The sequence below is a fragment of the Tachypleus tridentatus genome, chromosome 7 (assembly GCF_004210375.1).
Source record: "Tachypleus tridentatus isolate NWPU-2018 chromosome 7, ASM421037v1, whole genome shotgun sequence".
In the NCBI taxonomy this organism is placed as follows: domain Eukaryota; kingdom Metazoa; phylum Arthropoda; class Merostomata; order Xiphosura; family Limulidae; genus Tachypleus; species Tachypleus tridentatus.
The window spans coordinates 40,494,570-40,508,759 of record NC_134831.1 but is presented as its reverse complement, the minus strand read 5'-3'; the positions used below and the strand labels follow the sequence as shown (position 1 = coordinate 40,508,759).

The 14,190-nt window shown below is 34.1% G+C and overlaps 1 protein-coding gene across 3 annotated transcripts in view; it reads right to left on the bottom strand.

The window, feature by feature from the left end:
* LOC143255502 (tectonic-2-like) overlaps positions 1-14,190 on the bottom strand; it is a 100,255-nt gene that overhangs the window by 84,164 nt on the left and 1,901 nt on the right. For all 3 annotated transcript variants that reach the window (XM_076511257.1, XM_076511259.1, XM_076511258.1), the window contains exons 3-6: positions 12,957-13,024; positions 11,968-12,076; positions 2,379-2,476; positions 524-707 (exon numbers count right to left, since the gene is read on the bottom strand). In XM_076511257.1, the coding sequence (XP_076367372.1) occupies positions 524-707; positions 2,379-2,476; positions 11,968-12,076; positions 12,957-13,024 (459 nt within the window). The remainder of the gene's footprint in view (positions 1-523; positions 708-2,378; positions 2,477-11,967; positions 12,077-12,956; positions 13,025-14,190) is intronic.

Genomic DNA, 14,190 nt, shown 5'->3' with positions numbered 1-14,190 from the left:
AAATAAATGACTGACAAATTCAGCATCTGCTTTGAATAAGAACCATGGCATAAATAAGCAGAATAAAAGAAACATCTAACAACATAACAAAAATAAACAGAAATGACTCAGAACTCTTATCAACTACCTTTCTATCTGTATTTAAGTTTTGTTCTTTACTGTAAAATCTTGTGTGGTTGATAAGAATCCTGCCAACGATTGAAACATCACACCTAATCTTTCTTACTTACTGCAAAAGCTGTAAATTTTAATAAAATAATACGTTTGTTTGTTGAATTTTGTCCAAAACAATTTGAGAGCTACCTGTATTAGAGGTCCTTAATTTTAAAGTGGCAGAGACAAGAAAAATAGCAGGATTTGACAAACACTTTTATAATGCAGAGTAAAATTTCTTTTTCTGATTTTTAGCAGTAAGAGAAAGAGAACCACAGTATTTCGTTCCATTGCACTGGTAACTGGACCATGCATGACCCTTCTATTTCTGTGTACATTAGAAATAAACTAACCATACTCTACCAATTACCTTGGATCCTAGATAAATTAAAACTAACTGAAGGACTCTTCAGGACAATTAGCAGTGATGACATTGGTAATGCTTCTCTTTTACCATCTACAGTCAGACAGCACATTAATACAAGACGGTCCATCAAGTGGTGGATGGTAATGTTAAGTGGCTCCACATGAATGAGGAATGTTTTAGAGTAATCCTAAGTGATAAAGAAGCAATGAAACACCTTAAATAACTGCTACAACAGATATAAAAGAACATACTGATAATTGGCACTGTGTCTCATTTCAAAATTATTACTTTTGCATGATTGAATGGATAATAATAACAATAATATACACAAAAAAAACATTAATTCATGCAATTTATAACTTTTCAACCCTCAAGTTACTGACAAAGGATCCAGATAGTGAGTATTGTTCTTTTTTTTTGGTTTTGGCCTATAACAATACTCAATGTACAGCACTGACAAATAGAAGTAAAAGATGTTATAATATAAATGAATAATGGACTCATTTCCTTCATCTGATTTAAAATGGCTTTACTTTGTGTTGTTAGGTGCTGTGTTGTGGAACCAATATAAATTTGTTTTTATCACACACATGTGAATTTCTAAATTTCAGCTTCTTTTTTGTAGCTAAGCACAAAAACTACATGGGCTATCTGTACTCTGCCCACTACAGGTGTCCAAACCTGGTTTCTAGCACTACAAGGGAATGGGGTCTTTCACCTTGAAAAAATCCTTTACGTACATCTGAAACTTAAATATTACCTTCAGCAACATTTGTGGATACAATTTTTTAAAAATATTTAAAAGGGTTTTTTTCTTTATATTGAAACTTAAAAGGATCTATAAAGGGTAACGCAATAGCCAGAGAACTTTTAGGTCCATCAAACAACTGTTCTATGGAGTTTTTCACATTTAGCAAGTACTTCTTCACTATCTTGCTAACAAGGTTTTTCAGGAAAGCAGTTCTTCTTTGGAAAGGTTTTAATGTTATTAAGTTAGAAGCTGAACACCAACACAGAATTTGTTATTTTAAATGCCCTGTGAACCAGCACAAACAGTAAATTATTTCTTAAACAAATAATAACATTACTAAAAAAGTTGGTTTATGGTGACATCATACTTTTAACTTTATCCCATTGTTAAAAGAAAAAGGAAACACTGAATCTGTTTCTTAAACAGTGATCTTTTATCTCTCATCCAAAAATGATAACAATTATCAGATGTTTCATTTGTATTTGAAGAGAACAAAATTATCATATACAAATATTTTATAAAGAAACTGACAGAACTCAGACTGCTTATCCATGAATAGGTGATAATCAAATCTCAGGCACATATAAATGATTTGTTCAAGGTGAAAGATACAATTCAAATGCTATAGCAATTGTACGTCATTTACAAATTCTCATGTACCCACTGTAAACAGGTATATATCAGTTCCCACATATGTTCCCTAGCAGCATGAATTAAAAATACCTTAAACCAAAAAAAAAGAAAGAAATCAAGCTTTAACATACATACATAGTTCTACCTCAGTTGTTATAGGTATCATGCTCTAACTCTTCTATGCTACCTTTGATTTGTCTTAAATGTTTGTTTTTCTTTTTATGTCAAATATGAGTCTTACTTTAAAAAAAAAAAAATTACAGTACACCTTCTTACAGTAATATGTCTATTTTTCAGTAATGTTTATTCCCACTTGTAATAATGTTGTCAAACCCATAGTGATTTAACCTGCTACTTCATTCAGTTCAGTGGTACATACAGAATTTGCTGACAAGCACAAATACAACAAGCAACATAATATAACTACATTATCTACAGATGAAAAGTAAAAAGTTAAACAGTATACAACTCAACCTCTAAATCCCTCACAATGACATTCCAGTCTACTGAATTGTTAAAAGTTTTCATCCAGCCACTGTGCACACTTTCTTCTGGTACAATAGGAGCTAAATCTGCAAAAACAGGAAACATTTCATTTGAAAAAGTTAAATCTTTAATCTCATTAAAAATAAAGTTAACATTTCACTTATCTGAAAAAATATTTCTTATAGATATTTACTTCTTTTAACACAGTAACTAATTCTGGCTTGTATGCTGTTGATACTTTGTGCAAGTCAGTAGCTTTGAACTACCTCCCACTTAAATTGCACGTTTTGACACGAGCTACAGTAGTATATGATTTAATCATCATGCAGCAATATTCTTCTAAGAATGAAGTTAATTTTGAGTGCAAAATATAAATATTTAGTGAGAACACAGTTTTAGGTTAAAAAAAAAGAACTTCTGAAACATTCCACTTGCCTCCTAAACACACTGATACAGTGGAGAGGTCAGTGCAAAAAGAAATAATCTAGATAGATAATCCAGAGAGGTGTTTGAATTTGATCACACCTGATTAACACAAAGGTCTTTCACTGGAGAAAATGAAAATGATTAACATGAAATTTTTTAAAAGCTAGCATGTGTACATCAAAGAAATAGGCAGAAATCCCTCTGATGTTGGCTTTTTCCATGATAGTGTGTGGAAGATACAGCCTAGGATGGATAAATCGGGAAGTATTAAAGAAGGGCAATGCAATAAGAAAAACAGGTCATTGATTAAGGAATAGACAAATTGACCATGAAAATGATGGAATGGCATTCCTTGATAAAAGTGTAATGTAGAATGTTGGAACAAGAAAAATCTTGATCATGGAAGAAGAAGAGGTGCCTAGGATGTCAATCAGTAAACAAATTGAAAACAAAATAGAGCTGGCCAATAAAGTGTTACTAACAAAACCAGGCAAGGAGAGTCCCAGAACATTACCAACACACATGAAGAAAGGTGGAACACATACAGAAAATAAGAAAACAATACAGGCAGAGAGCATCTACATCAGACTGTAGGAGAAAATTAATGAAATTGTAAAAACAGGTCTTCAGAGTAGAAGCAAAAAGTATCCAAACATCCAGAAAGAAATGAAAATAAAACCCAAGACTATAGATGTGGCAAGTGAAAGCCCTTATAACCTAGATGAAGACTTAAAAGAGAAAAATTCATGCAAAATGGTATAGCTAAAAACAAAAGAAAACACTGTAATGATGAGGCTATTGGAATGTGAAGAAGGGCATCAGAGACATGGAACTTATTCATTCAAAGGCTCCTTATCCTAAAACTAAGGAATCATCAAAAGTTATTCAGAGAAGAAGTGTGATGAGGGAATATTAGTCCAAAAGAATGTATTGGAAAATAACAATTTGGAAAGAGTAATCTGCAGAGAAACAAGTGACACTCTCTATGGCATTCAAAATCAAGAACTCTAAGATGTGCCTTCAGAACAGGGAAGGTGCTAAAAAATGGAAAATAGATGAAAAACAATGGGGAAATAGAAAGTGTTATAATTTTCCTACAATGAATATGCATTTCTAATAGGTACTTCCCTTCACTCAAAAGATTAGTTTTCCCATTTTGTGTTGCCCTCTATATACAGTTTTCTTTTATATAAAGCATACCATAAGCCTCCCACACACATACACCTTTTGAAATCAAAGATTCCAACACATCTTTCAAGCAAATCAACATGCATCATCTCTCCACCAATAGGAAAGCATCATCATCATATTCATAAAACTGACTAGAATCCCACTTTAGAAAGGAGGAGGGACAAGTGCAAGGGAAGAATAGACATACCCTCAAAAGTGTCTGAAAGATACCTCAGCATATGTGAGAAACAGATCACATAATCTGAGGAGACACACTGTGCTACTTCTGAACCTGATATCTTTTCACCATGTAGAGTTATGAATAAACATGGTGGAAAAAAAAGGAAATACATCAAGTGGGAGAGGGTAAGTAAGATAAATAAATAACTTAATCCCACAAAATGAAAGTGGGTAAAGGAATATGCAACCCATGATGTAGAATGCCTATGACATGGTGGACCATAGGTCAGCTACATCCCAAACCTCCTCACTGGGTAGTGACATCCACATGAAGATAGGAGGAAAATCATACCATCTTCAAGTTAAGCCTTAAAATCATGGATGTGAGAAAACTACTAACTCCAAGGTATGACAGGAGTAGCATTGAGCTAGGGATATGGGAATGTGGCATCTGGTATCAGAGGGAATTCTATCACATACAATCAAATCCTGGAACTGTTAGCTTGGTCTGAAATGTCCAAAGGTCAATAATGTCACCATCCCAAGAGAAAATGGGGAAATGTCCAGGATAAGGACAGAAAAAACCCATGTGTACCCTCCATACCCATGACACTGAGAGAAGAATCAAGGAAGAAAGTTAGACAATCCCAAACCTGTGATAGGACTTATGATAACTGGTTCACTTAATATCCAAAATCAACCCATATGGTACCGACATTCATGCAAGAATATGATGATGTCACCCACCAAATGGGTGAACTGCATTGATACATCTCACTCTGTCACATGTTTCCTTAAATCTACAGGATGGTACAGATTCTACACCAGTATAACACAACCACCATCCTATTCTGAACTGAATAATTACAGCCATTTGTGTGGAAACTATCCGGCAGAATGCTTCCTCTATGGTCAACCATCCACACAGCTTGTAACTGGTAAGAAGTGAAAACTCCCATACTCCACTGGAAAAGGGGGAGAAAAGTACTGGAGAGTCTGGAGAGATCCCTACACCTGAGACAGTTCAATGGGTGATCACAAAATCCAATTTTGAAAGAAAGATTATATAGATTTATTTAATCAAGGCATGACAGGGATGAGCAACTACCCCTTCTGCTTTATCCATGCCATCCATGGGTGGTACAGTCTGGGATGGACCTATTTATATCATAAGGTTATAGACCCTCAGTGATCTTATTAAATGCCCCATCTCAAAGGTGAGCATGTGAAACCATGGAAAGAGTACACATATCAACATAATGTACAATGCATATCTGTGTAAAAAGAATACCTGTTCAGGCACCACTCACCACAGACCAGAATCCAATATATGAAATTCGAAGTAAGAGTCTCTAAAAGAAAACATTAATAAAAACTTATCTAGTGTCATAGCCACATCAAAGTCTGAAGTATAGTTATAGGTGATAGGCACCTACTCTGAGGATGCAGTAACTGTGATGTGATGGATATAATGGGTGAACTTCTGAGATGTGGTCCACATACCCAACTGCAGAATCTCCTCCAAAAGCCAAGCAAAATAAGAAGCAAGGAAAAAGATTTAGTGGCAGAGTTAATGGGAGATAATACAGAATAACATATGTTGGAAAGGGAACAAAGAGGAATAAGCCAAATGGATCATACCACAAGCCCAGCTGGTAAGGGTAAAAGGAGAAAAATCTTGAGAGAAAGAGAATTGCCAAGAAATAAACAGACAGGAATGGAAACCCCTGAAGCATTCAGGCAATGTAACAAAGAGCACAAAATGGGAACAGGATGATGGTAAATATGAGAAATAGATGGAAGAAAATGGATGATAATAAGGAGTTATCCTCATAAGCCACCAAAGTCCTAGGAAGGAAAGAATGATAAAGGAAAAGATTTGTTGGGTGGTATAACATGCAAGTGGCATCAATAGCAAAATATATCCAACCAAAAACACCTGCAGGCCAAGAGGAGATGAAAATACACCTTGAAGGATAGGTGAAGCAAAGAATATGAAGCAATGGGCTCAAACGGTAATAAACAATCAGGACTTGGCAGGGAGTAATACGGATGAGGGAGACTAAGTAACTGGATATGAGGATAAATGTAAAAGAATTTGTTTGACCATTTATTTGACCTGGCTGATGACATTTATACTCAAAAGCTCAAGGATAGGGAACAGGGAACCAAAACAAAGTAACAGGTGATTGATGGAGGTGGCAAATGCATTGATATAAGAGGTATCCCACCAATCACAAAGCCACTGAAAATAAAAGGGAATGAAGGGGATACTTTATCAGGTAAACTTAGTCTAGTTGGAAAAGATGATCTGCCACAAGGTTGAAAGCACCCTGTACATGGTACTCCATCAAACAAATGTGATGATCATGGACCCAAAAGAGAAGATTATAGGTGAGAAAACACAGGGATCTTCAATGAGTACACCCCTGGTAATTGATATGAGCCACCATGAGACAGAAATATGCAGATAAGCATCTAAAGACCTGGATAAAAAGCCTACTGAAGAGTAAAGTAGGATTCCATGGCAAATCATGAGGCAAGAAACATATTAATTCAGGCAGGGCAGGTCGATGGTTAGCCTTCAGTCCCTAGTTATTTTGAGAACCACAAACAGGCAGGAAAAAAACCTCCCAAATTATGTGTGGCAGGTTCAATAAACTGTTGTGTAATGAGATCTTGTCCTGCCTTGTAAAGACACTAACATGGTAAAGGAACCTGAAGAAAAGGAAAGAAAACAGGCATACTGGATAAGGGAGAAGGAGTAAGAAAGAAGACAACAACACCTTCCACAGAACCCAAACCTACTGGGTAGTAACCAGAACCATTGTTAGCATATTATACTTCATCATGAAAATGAACAGCACTACTGTAGTAAGAAGGATGAGGTGAGGATTGAAAGAGGGTCAGGAGACAGAAATTGGTGTTACACTCGGCTCTAACTGGGACAAATAGGCCACCAAAGGAGAGAGGGTGGATTAATGTTGGACTGAAACAACCCTCAACTCCAGAATTGTGTCAAACATGTAACATCTCAAAATGGGTCCATACAAAGGTCCTGTAGATAAGAAGTTGGGTCTGCCACAATATGGCACCATGATCCAAAAGGTCACAACAAACAAACCACATTTGCAGGACCAAAAATGACAGGTAAGCCAATATGGAAGTTATAAGGGAGAGGACATCCCCAGAAAACCCTTCTAGGTTCCTGTAAAGAGCTTTGGACAGGAAATAAATTGAGGGAAGATACTGCAACAGAGTCATATTGGTGAATCAAAGATGGGAATTCTGGGCACCTGTTAGATGAATGAAAGATTTTGGGATCTGCCTCCCAAACAGGCAAAACCAAACCCAACAACTGTTGGTCCAGATAAGGACAGTCAGCATTATAATAAGAGTGAGTAGACTGATCAAAAGCCAGTGGGGGGATGAGGTATACAAATTCTGTCACCTCACTGGGAGGCAAAACAAATCCCAAATATCAGGGGACTGGAGAAACTAAATAAGATTGGAAGGTAGAATCATGTAAAAGGGAAGGACTTGAGTCATGAAAAACAGTAGCAATAGACAAAACAAAACATACCTGAGATATAAATCCTAAAAAAAAAACCAGTGAGGGCTAAACAGAACCCTCAGGCAGGGAGTGAGAAGGCACAGCAAACTCTGAGGGGGACAAATAATCAAATGCTCATCAATGTGGCCAGGATCAAAAGGCTCAGGAGGAAGAGGAGAGGAGACAAAGATTGTCCCATATAAAGCTCAGTCTCACTGTGAATAAATGCAGGTAAATCCCCCAACAGATTGTCCACATCATTCATCTGAAGTATGGCATAAGACATATGAGATGGAGCTGAAGTAGTAACGTTAACATCAGAATTCATACTTGGTATCAAACAAGCAAGTGAAAGATTTGGTAACAAAACACAGGAAATACATGAATTAAATGAAAGTTAAAATAATGTAAACTACTCCATAGTAAAACTGGAACAAAAGAAAGACATCTGAACTTAAGCACTGCCAAACAAGAAGTGATGGTTCAGTAGTGGCAGATAGAAGGTGTCACATGATGATAGTGCTTTCCTGTTAGTGGAGAAATGATGCATGTTACTTTTGCATTAAAAGTATGTTGGGATATTTAATTTCAATAGGGGTGTGCAAAAGGCTTGTGGCATGTATTATGAAAACGTTCGTACACAGAGGGCAGCACAAGACGAGAAGCTATGCTTGTGAGTGAAGTACCATATTGTAAGGTGGTAGAACGAAGTGATAAGAACTTGAGTGATCAGCTGTAAAAAGAATCCACAGGGTAACAAAGAGAAATGAAGTGCCTCTGTATGATCCGAGAGGATCAAGTACAATGAGATGTAGTTGTTGGCAGGACAGACAAAGGGTTAACCTTCAAAGAGGAGATATGGTGAGAGAAGCTAGAGGGTGGGAAGAAGAAATGTGAGAAATGGCAATGATACACAAGCCAAAGAACAGAAGGGATGTACAGGAACAGACAAGATGGAGACTAAAGAAGCGAGAGAAAATTGATGGCAAGTAGCTTCCTCCCAAGACTTCAAAGAACAAGAAACATCCCAAAGACCATTTGGCAAATAAACGGAGCAAGATGCAAACCATATACAGAGAACTGAAAAAAATGAGCAACACAGAAAATGGTAACATATCTGAAGATGCCAACACAGAAACAATGTGAAGAGAGAGAGAGAACCATGGATAATGCTCTGGCATAAGTAGGTCAAAATACTAGCTGGGAAAACTCCACAAAACTATCTGGATCTTGATGAAGGGCTTTTGATACAAGATTAAAGAAAAAACAGATAGCAAAGAGATAGAACATGGTAAAGACAAAAACTGGAAAAGTGAGGCCCTGTAACAGTTACTCAAGATAGATAGTCAACATATCAGCAAGCAGAAGGGAGATTGGGATTAAAATTTCTAGAAGGCAGAAGAAAAACAACCATGAGCCACATTAAATTAATCACAGAAATAAGGCAGAGAAAACTGAAACAATGTTGAGAACAAGAAGATCTCTACATGGATACAAACATCAGATGAAGGTGAAAATAACACAGCATGAAGCAGGGAACAAATATCACAAATAAACATAGGATGGAAAGCACAGTACAAACCCACACAGTAGACAGAGAGAGAGAAATGAGATGTTCCTCAACAGAGATCAAGGCCAGAGTAAAAACCCTGGAAGGATGAAGTTGCAGAAGAATGACAGTTCAGCGTGTAGCTACTCGAAAACATCCCCAGACTTTCAATATGTAACAACTTATGTACATATTCGTGGAATTAGAACCTTAGACTTATGGTCTGGCAAAGTAATAGATCACACAAAAAAGGTTAGAAGCTCAAACAGATCAGAACAAGTTTGTCATGAACGACTGGAGCTGTTTTGTTACTGTGAGATCTGAATAAGCTTGTTATAGAAAAGTGAAGTTGTTTCAGTACTATATGAAATCAGAATAAGCTTGTCATGGAAGACTGGAGTTGTTTTGTTATACTATGACTTTTGGTAATTTTCTTCTTAAAGATCTGATTTCAGAAATGTGGGAACCAAGGCAAAGAGGTTGTAGTTGACCATTGTTCAGGAATGAATAAAAGCAAGAAATAGAATTATAAAGCTCTCAAAAGTCAAAAATAAAGAATATAGACACATAAGTTGATTCAATTAAAAAAAGAAATTGCCAATAGGCCAGTAACTATGATTATTAAATCAAATCAATCACAAATAACACACAAAATCTCTCACAATTTAAGAACTAAATTAAACGTGTTCATTAACAACAGTGCCAAGTTTGTTAATGAAGTTAAGTTCGAGTGCAAGTGGTTGTGGATTTGCAACCCTTCTATTGATGGAGGAATATTGCTACATCATGCACTAATATACTAGCACAGTTAATACTGAAACATGACTTAGTTGAAAAGATAGTTCAAGGCTAATGGTATATGCAAAATCTCAACAGAAGACCAGAGAGAAATAGTTACTGTGTAGGTAGGTAAGTGAATTATTTTGGAAAACTGGAACCTTGTATGATTTATGTAAGTATCTTAAATAATCTTTTTAATTACTTAGAAAATGCACAAGTAACTTGCTTTTTGCTATCACTTTCCTTAAGAGATTTGGTAAGATTACTTCAAGCACACAAGTTCCCAGAATTGTATTACTACATTCCCATCCTGTTACATAGTTTACATTTGTTATTAGGTAATTATTGAAATATATAGCTATATCTACACCTAGATGTGGTCTAAATTGTAATTTCAAGAAATCAGAACTGCTATAACAAAAAAATTAACATCAACTTCTAATGAGAGCAAATTACCTACCAAGATCAAAATAAAAAAAATTAGCTGTGTAATAAGTATAATTAAAATCATGCATTCTTCTTACTGAGGAACATGTATAACTAATTCATTTTTCTCACTTATAAAGATTAGAATGCACTGTTTTGCCAGTTTAGACACTTTTTTGGTTATTATTGAATATTTTTACTGTAAACCCAAAGTTCAGCCTACTTAGAAGATTTAGGTTAGATCTGTATCCATTTACTAAATTAACAATTCAAAACAATCCATGCAGTCTTTCACTTAAAAGTTCTTATAATAAAAGCATAAAAATACAAAAGTAAAAGTAATAAAACTAGATTTATTAAACATTTTAATCAATAAAAGTAACATCACAGAGATAATATCTGGAGATTAATTACTATGTAAAGTAATATGTAAAAATTTTGTAAAATAATCATACTATATATACCAGAAATTAAAGGTGGGAAATTAATTACGCTTATTGGCCATAATATAAGTTTTCAAGTTTGTGGAGTAAAATATTTTTTATCAAAAATTTAGAACTGAACTACAATAAAAAAGTATTAAGTCAGATAAAATATTACAGGGGTCATGCAATAACCTGTCTTAAATTTATAACTCTTGTAGTTGGAACTACTTCCCATCCAAATCATAATTCAAGTTCATAACTATTCATAATGAGTTGAATATTTAACCAGTAAATTGAATGAATACTTGTAGTCTTATCATACTACTTAAACTAAAAGTAAAGGTCAATTGAAAAAAAGGGTGTAGGGCAGGTTCAAGTAAATAAAGCCTGAAACATTAAAAGGGTCTTGGGACTGTGGACACATGGCACTGTTGACAGAAATGGTCAAATTATCAATGTCACTTAAGTTTAGAAACTGTTTTTAAACATAAAGTTTCGCAATGGACCATCTGTGCTCTGCCAGCCACAGTATCAAAACCCAGATTTACTGCTGAGTTCATAAAAAGACATCAACCTTCAACCTACAGCAGAACCTCAGTGCTTTTTATGGATTACAGTGAATTCTTTCAACAAAAAAACATTTGTGTCCATAAACATATCAGATTATGGGTATACATATAGTGTTTCATAACAAAGACACAGAGCAAAAATGAACATCAATTGTCAATATGGTCAGCTTGTCCAAACAAGGTTGCTTTTAGGATTAATTGGCAAATGATGTACATATAAGTTTAGATTGATACAAAAAATGAACATCAATTGTCAATATGGTCAGCTTGTCCAAACAAGGTTGCTTTTAGGATTAATTGGCAAATGATGTACATATAAGTTTAGATTGATACAAAAAGTGTGAGACTCACAGAACTATACAAGGGAAATTGGCCAAAAAAGAAATTAGAAAGTTCACATGTAAATGAGTTACAACCATAAAAAAATTAGGTATGTTCCCTTAGTTTGTAACAATTTTTAAATAACTTAGAATTAATAAGAGAGAGGTTATGAAAGTACCTTTCAAACAACTTTTGTTCTCAAAAATGAAGAAAGCTTCTTTGTTCCCCAATGCTTCTATTACAGAACATTTAATATCTTCAGTTGTCAGAGTGCTGTGTATCACAAACTGGACAAACCCAGAGGAAGACAACATTAATCATAATGTAACTAAACAGTAATATGAAGTAATTGACATAGAAAGTAAATTACACAGAGGGAATTAATCTCATAAATTCTATAATGGTAAATGGCATAGCAGAAGAATATTGTCACAATTTCCTAATATAATATCACACAATACTAAAAATAAATAATTATAAGTAACAAAAATAATATATATAATGAGTCAGTCACTAACATCCATATTTCAATTAAATAACAGTTGGGTAGGCTTTATAGGGTTTAACAGATGATAACAGTGGATTATATATTAAAATTGTGAACTTTATTGTGACTTTGAAGAGGATCAGAAAGACACAGTACACTACTGTTGTAGAACTAGCTTACTTGAAGATACAATACAAATAACTTGGGGGAAGATTGTGAAATTACTAAGTTGGGAACACAAAAATAAGAAATTAAGACAGAAGTTACAGTAATGGAGACCAGCAGTTTACTGGAGTTAAGAAAGGAATTAATGAGTTCGAATTATTCACTTTTTCAAGAGTATACAATGACAGACTTGGAGGGCCAAATAATCTTTTGTTCTGTAGAGATGGATATTATAAACTCTTATTTTAGATTCTTTTATTATGTATGCATTAATTTATCTATTATATGTTTCACTAAAACTTATAATTTCATAAATAATTTTCTGCATACAATATTTTCATTTGTTAATATATATATATATATATATATATATATGTATGTATATATTTAACATTTAAAAGTAAGCATCCAATTTCTAGTAAAGAATTTTTCAATAAACTGTTAAATATTGTGCCCTAAAACAGCAGTCAAACAGCTGATTACTGTCACAAAGAAACAAAGATACTGACACTTACTTGAAATCCACCTTTGCCAAAGTGCTTCCTTACTGAAATCTCAGGAAATATATGTAACGTTGCATTTACTGAAAACAGAGAAAAACACTTACACTCATATTAAACCTAACAAATAAAGAATTTTCATCTAAATTTCAATCATATTTTTTTAAAAAAACGTTACCTTAACTTTTATTTTATACTGTATCCATTAACAAGAGTTTAAATGGTGAATTGAAAATTTCCTAAGAAGTAGGTTTAAGTGTTTACTGTTAGTCAAAGAATGGGTGTAGAGGAATAGACTAAAAGGGCAAATTGGCTCCTTATTGTCTTGATGCTTAATACAAATGTAAAAAGAAACAAAAAAACTATAATTTCACTATACTGATCAATAATTAGGCTTCATTTGGAGTACTGTGTTTAGCCTGGGGCTCCTTACCTCAGAAAAGACATATATTATTGGAAAGGCTTCAAAGTAGGGCGACAGATGGTACCTTTGTAGGAAAGGTTATCATACAATGACAGGTTAAAATCTCTGAACTTGCTTTCTCTTAATATAGAGGAAACAAGTTCAGAGATTTTAATCTTAATCTTAGCTCAAACAACTAAATTAGATTTACTCAAACTTTTGATATAAGAATTTTAATAAATCTAATTTAGGTGTTTAAACTTACTACAGGAATTTGTAATGTTAGTGCATAATATCTTTTTTTCAGTTAATGGTGAGATTGGCAACACAAGGACTAATAGAACAAGGACAGGGTAGATATCATCTCAACTGTGAAATTTTTATGTTTCTAGCAGGGTAGTTGACATTTGCAATGGGTTGTCTTCAGATGTGGTGAACACAGTAAATTTAAGTGAATTTAAAGAACAGCTTGATAAATTTTTAAATGATATAAGATAGCTTTGAGTTATTTTATTTTTTATTTTATTTGGTTTAACAGACCAAAATGCCCCTCATTTTTCTTAAATATTATGTTATAATGTGTTGGCATGCTACTATATAAAATTATATAGTCACTCACATATATGTACAGATGAAAAGAATGAAATTACACAAAATGTTTTGGAAGAGAATACCATAGGAACAAATAAACATGTTCAACACATCTAAGAAATATTTTACAATGCCTTCTTCTCTTTTCTCTCTTTTCATTTTTTTTTCTATCTTGACTGTCATTTAGGTAGTAAATCTAGGTTTATCGTGGTTTGAAAGCACCCTCTTTCTCTCAATTCATGCATGAAGCAAAAG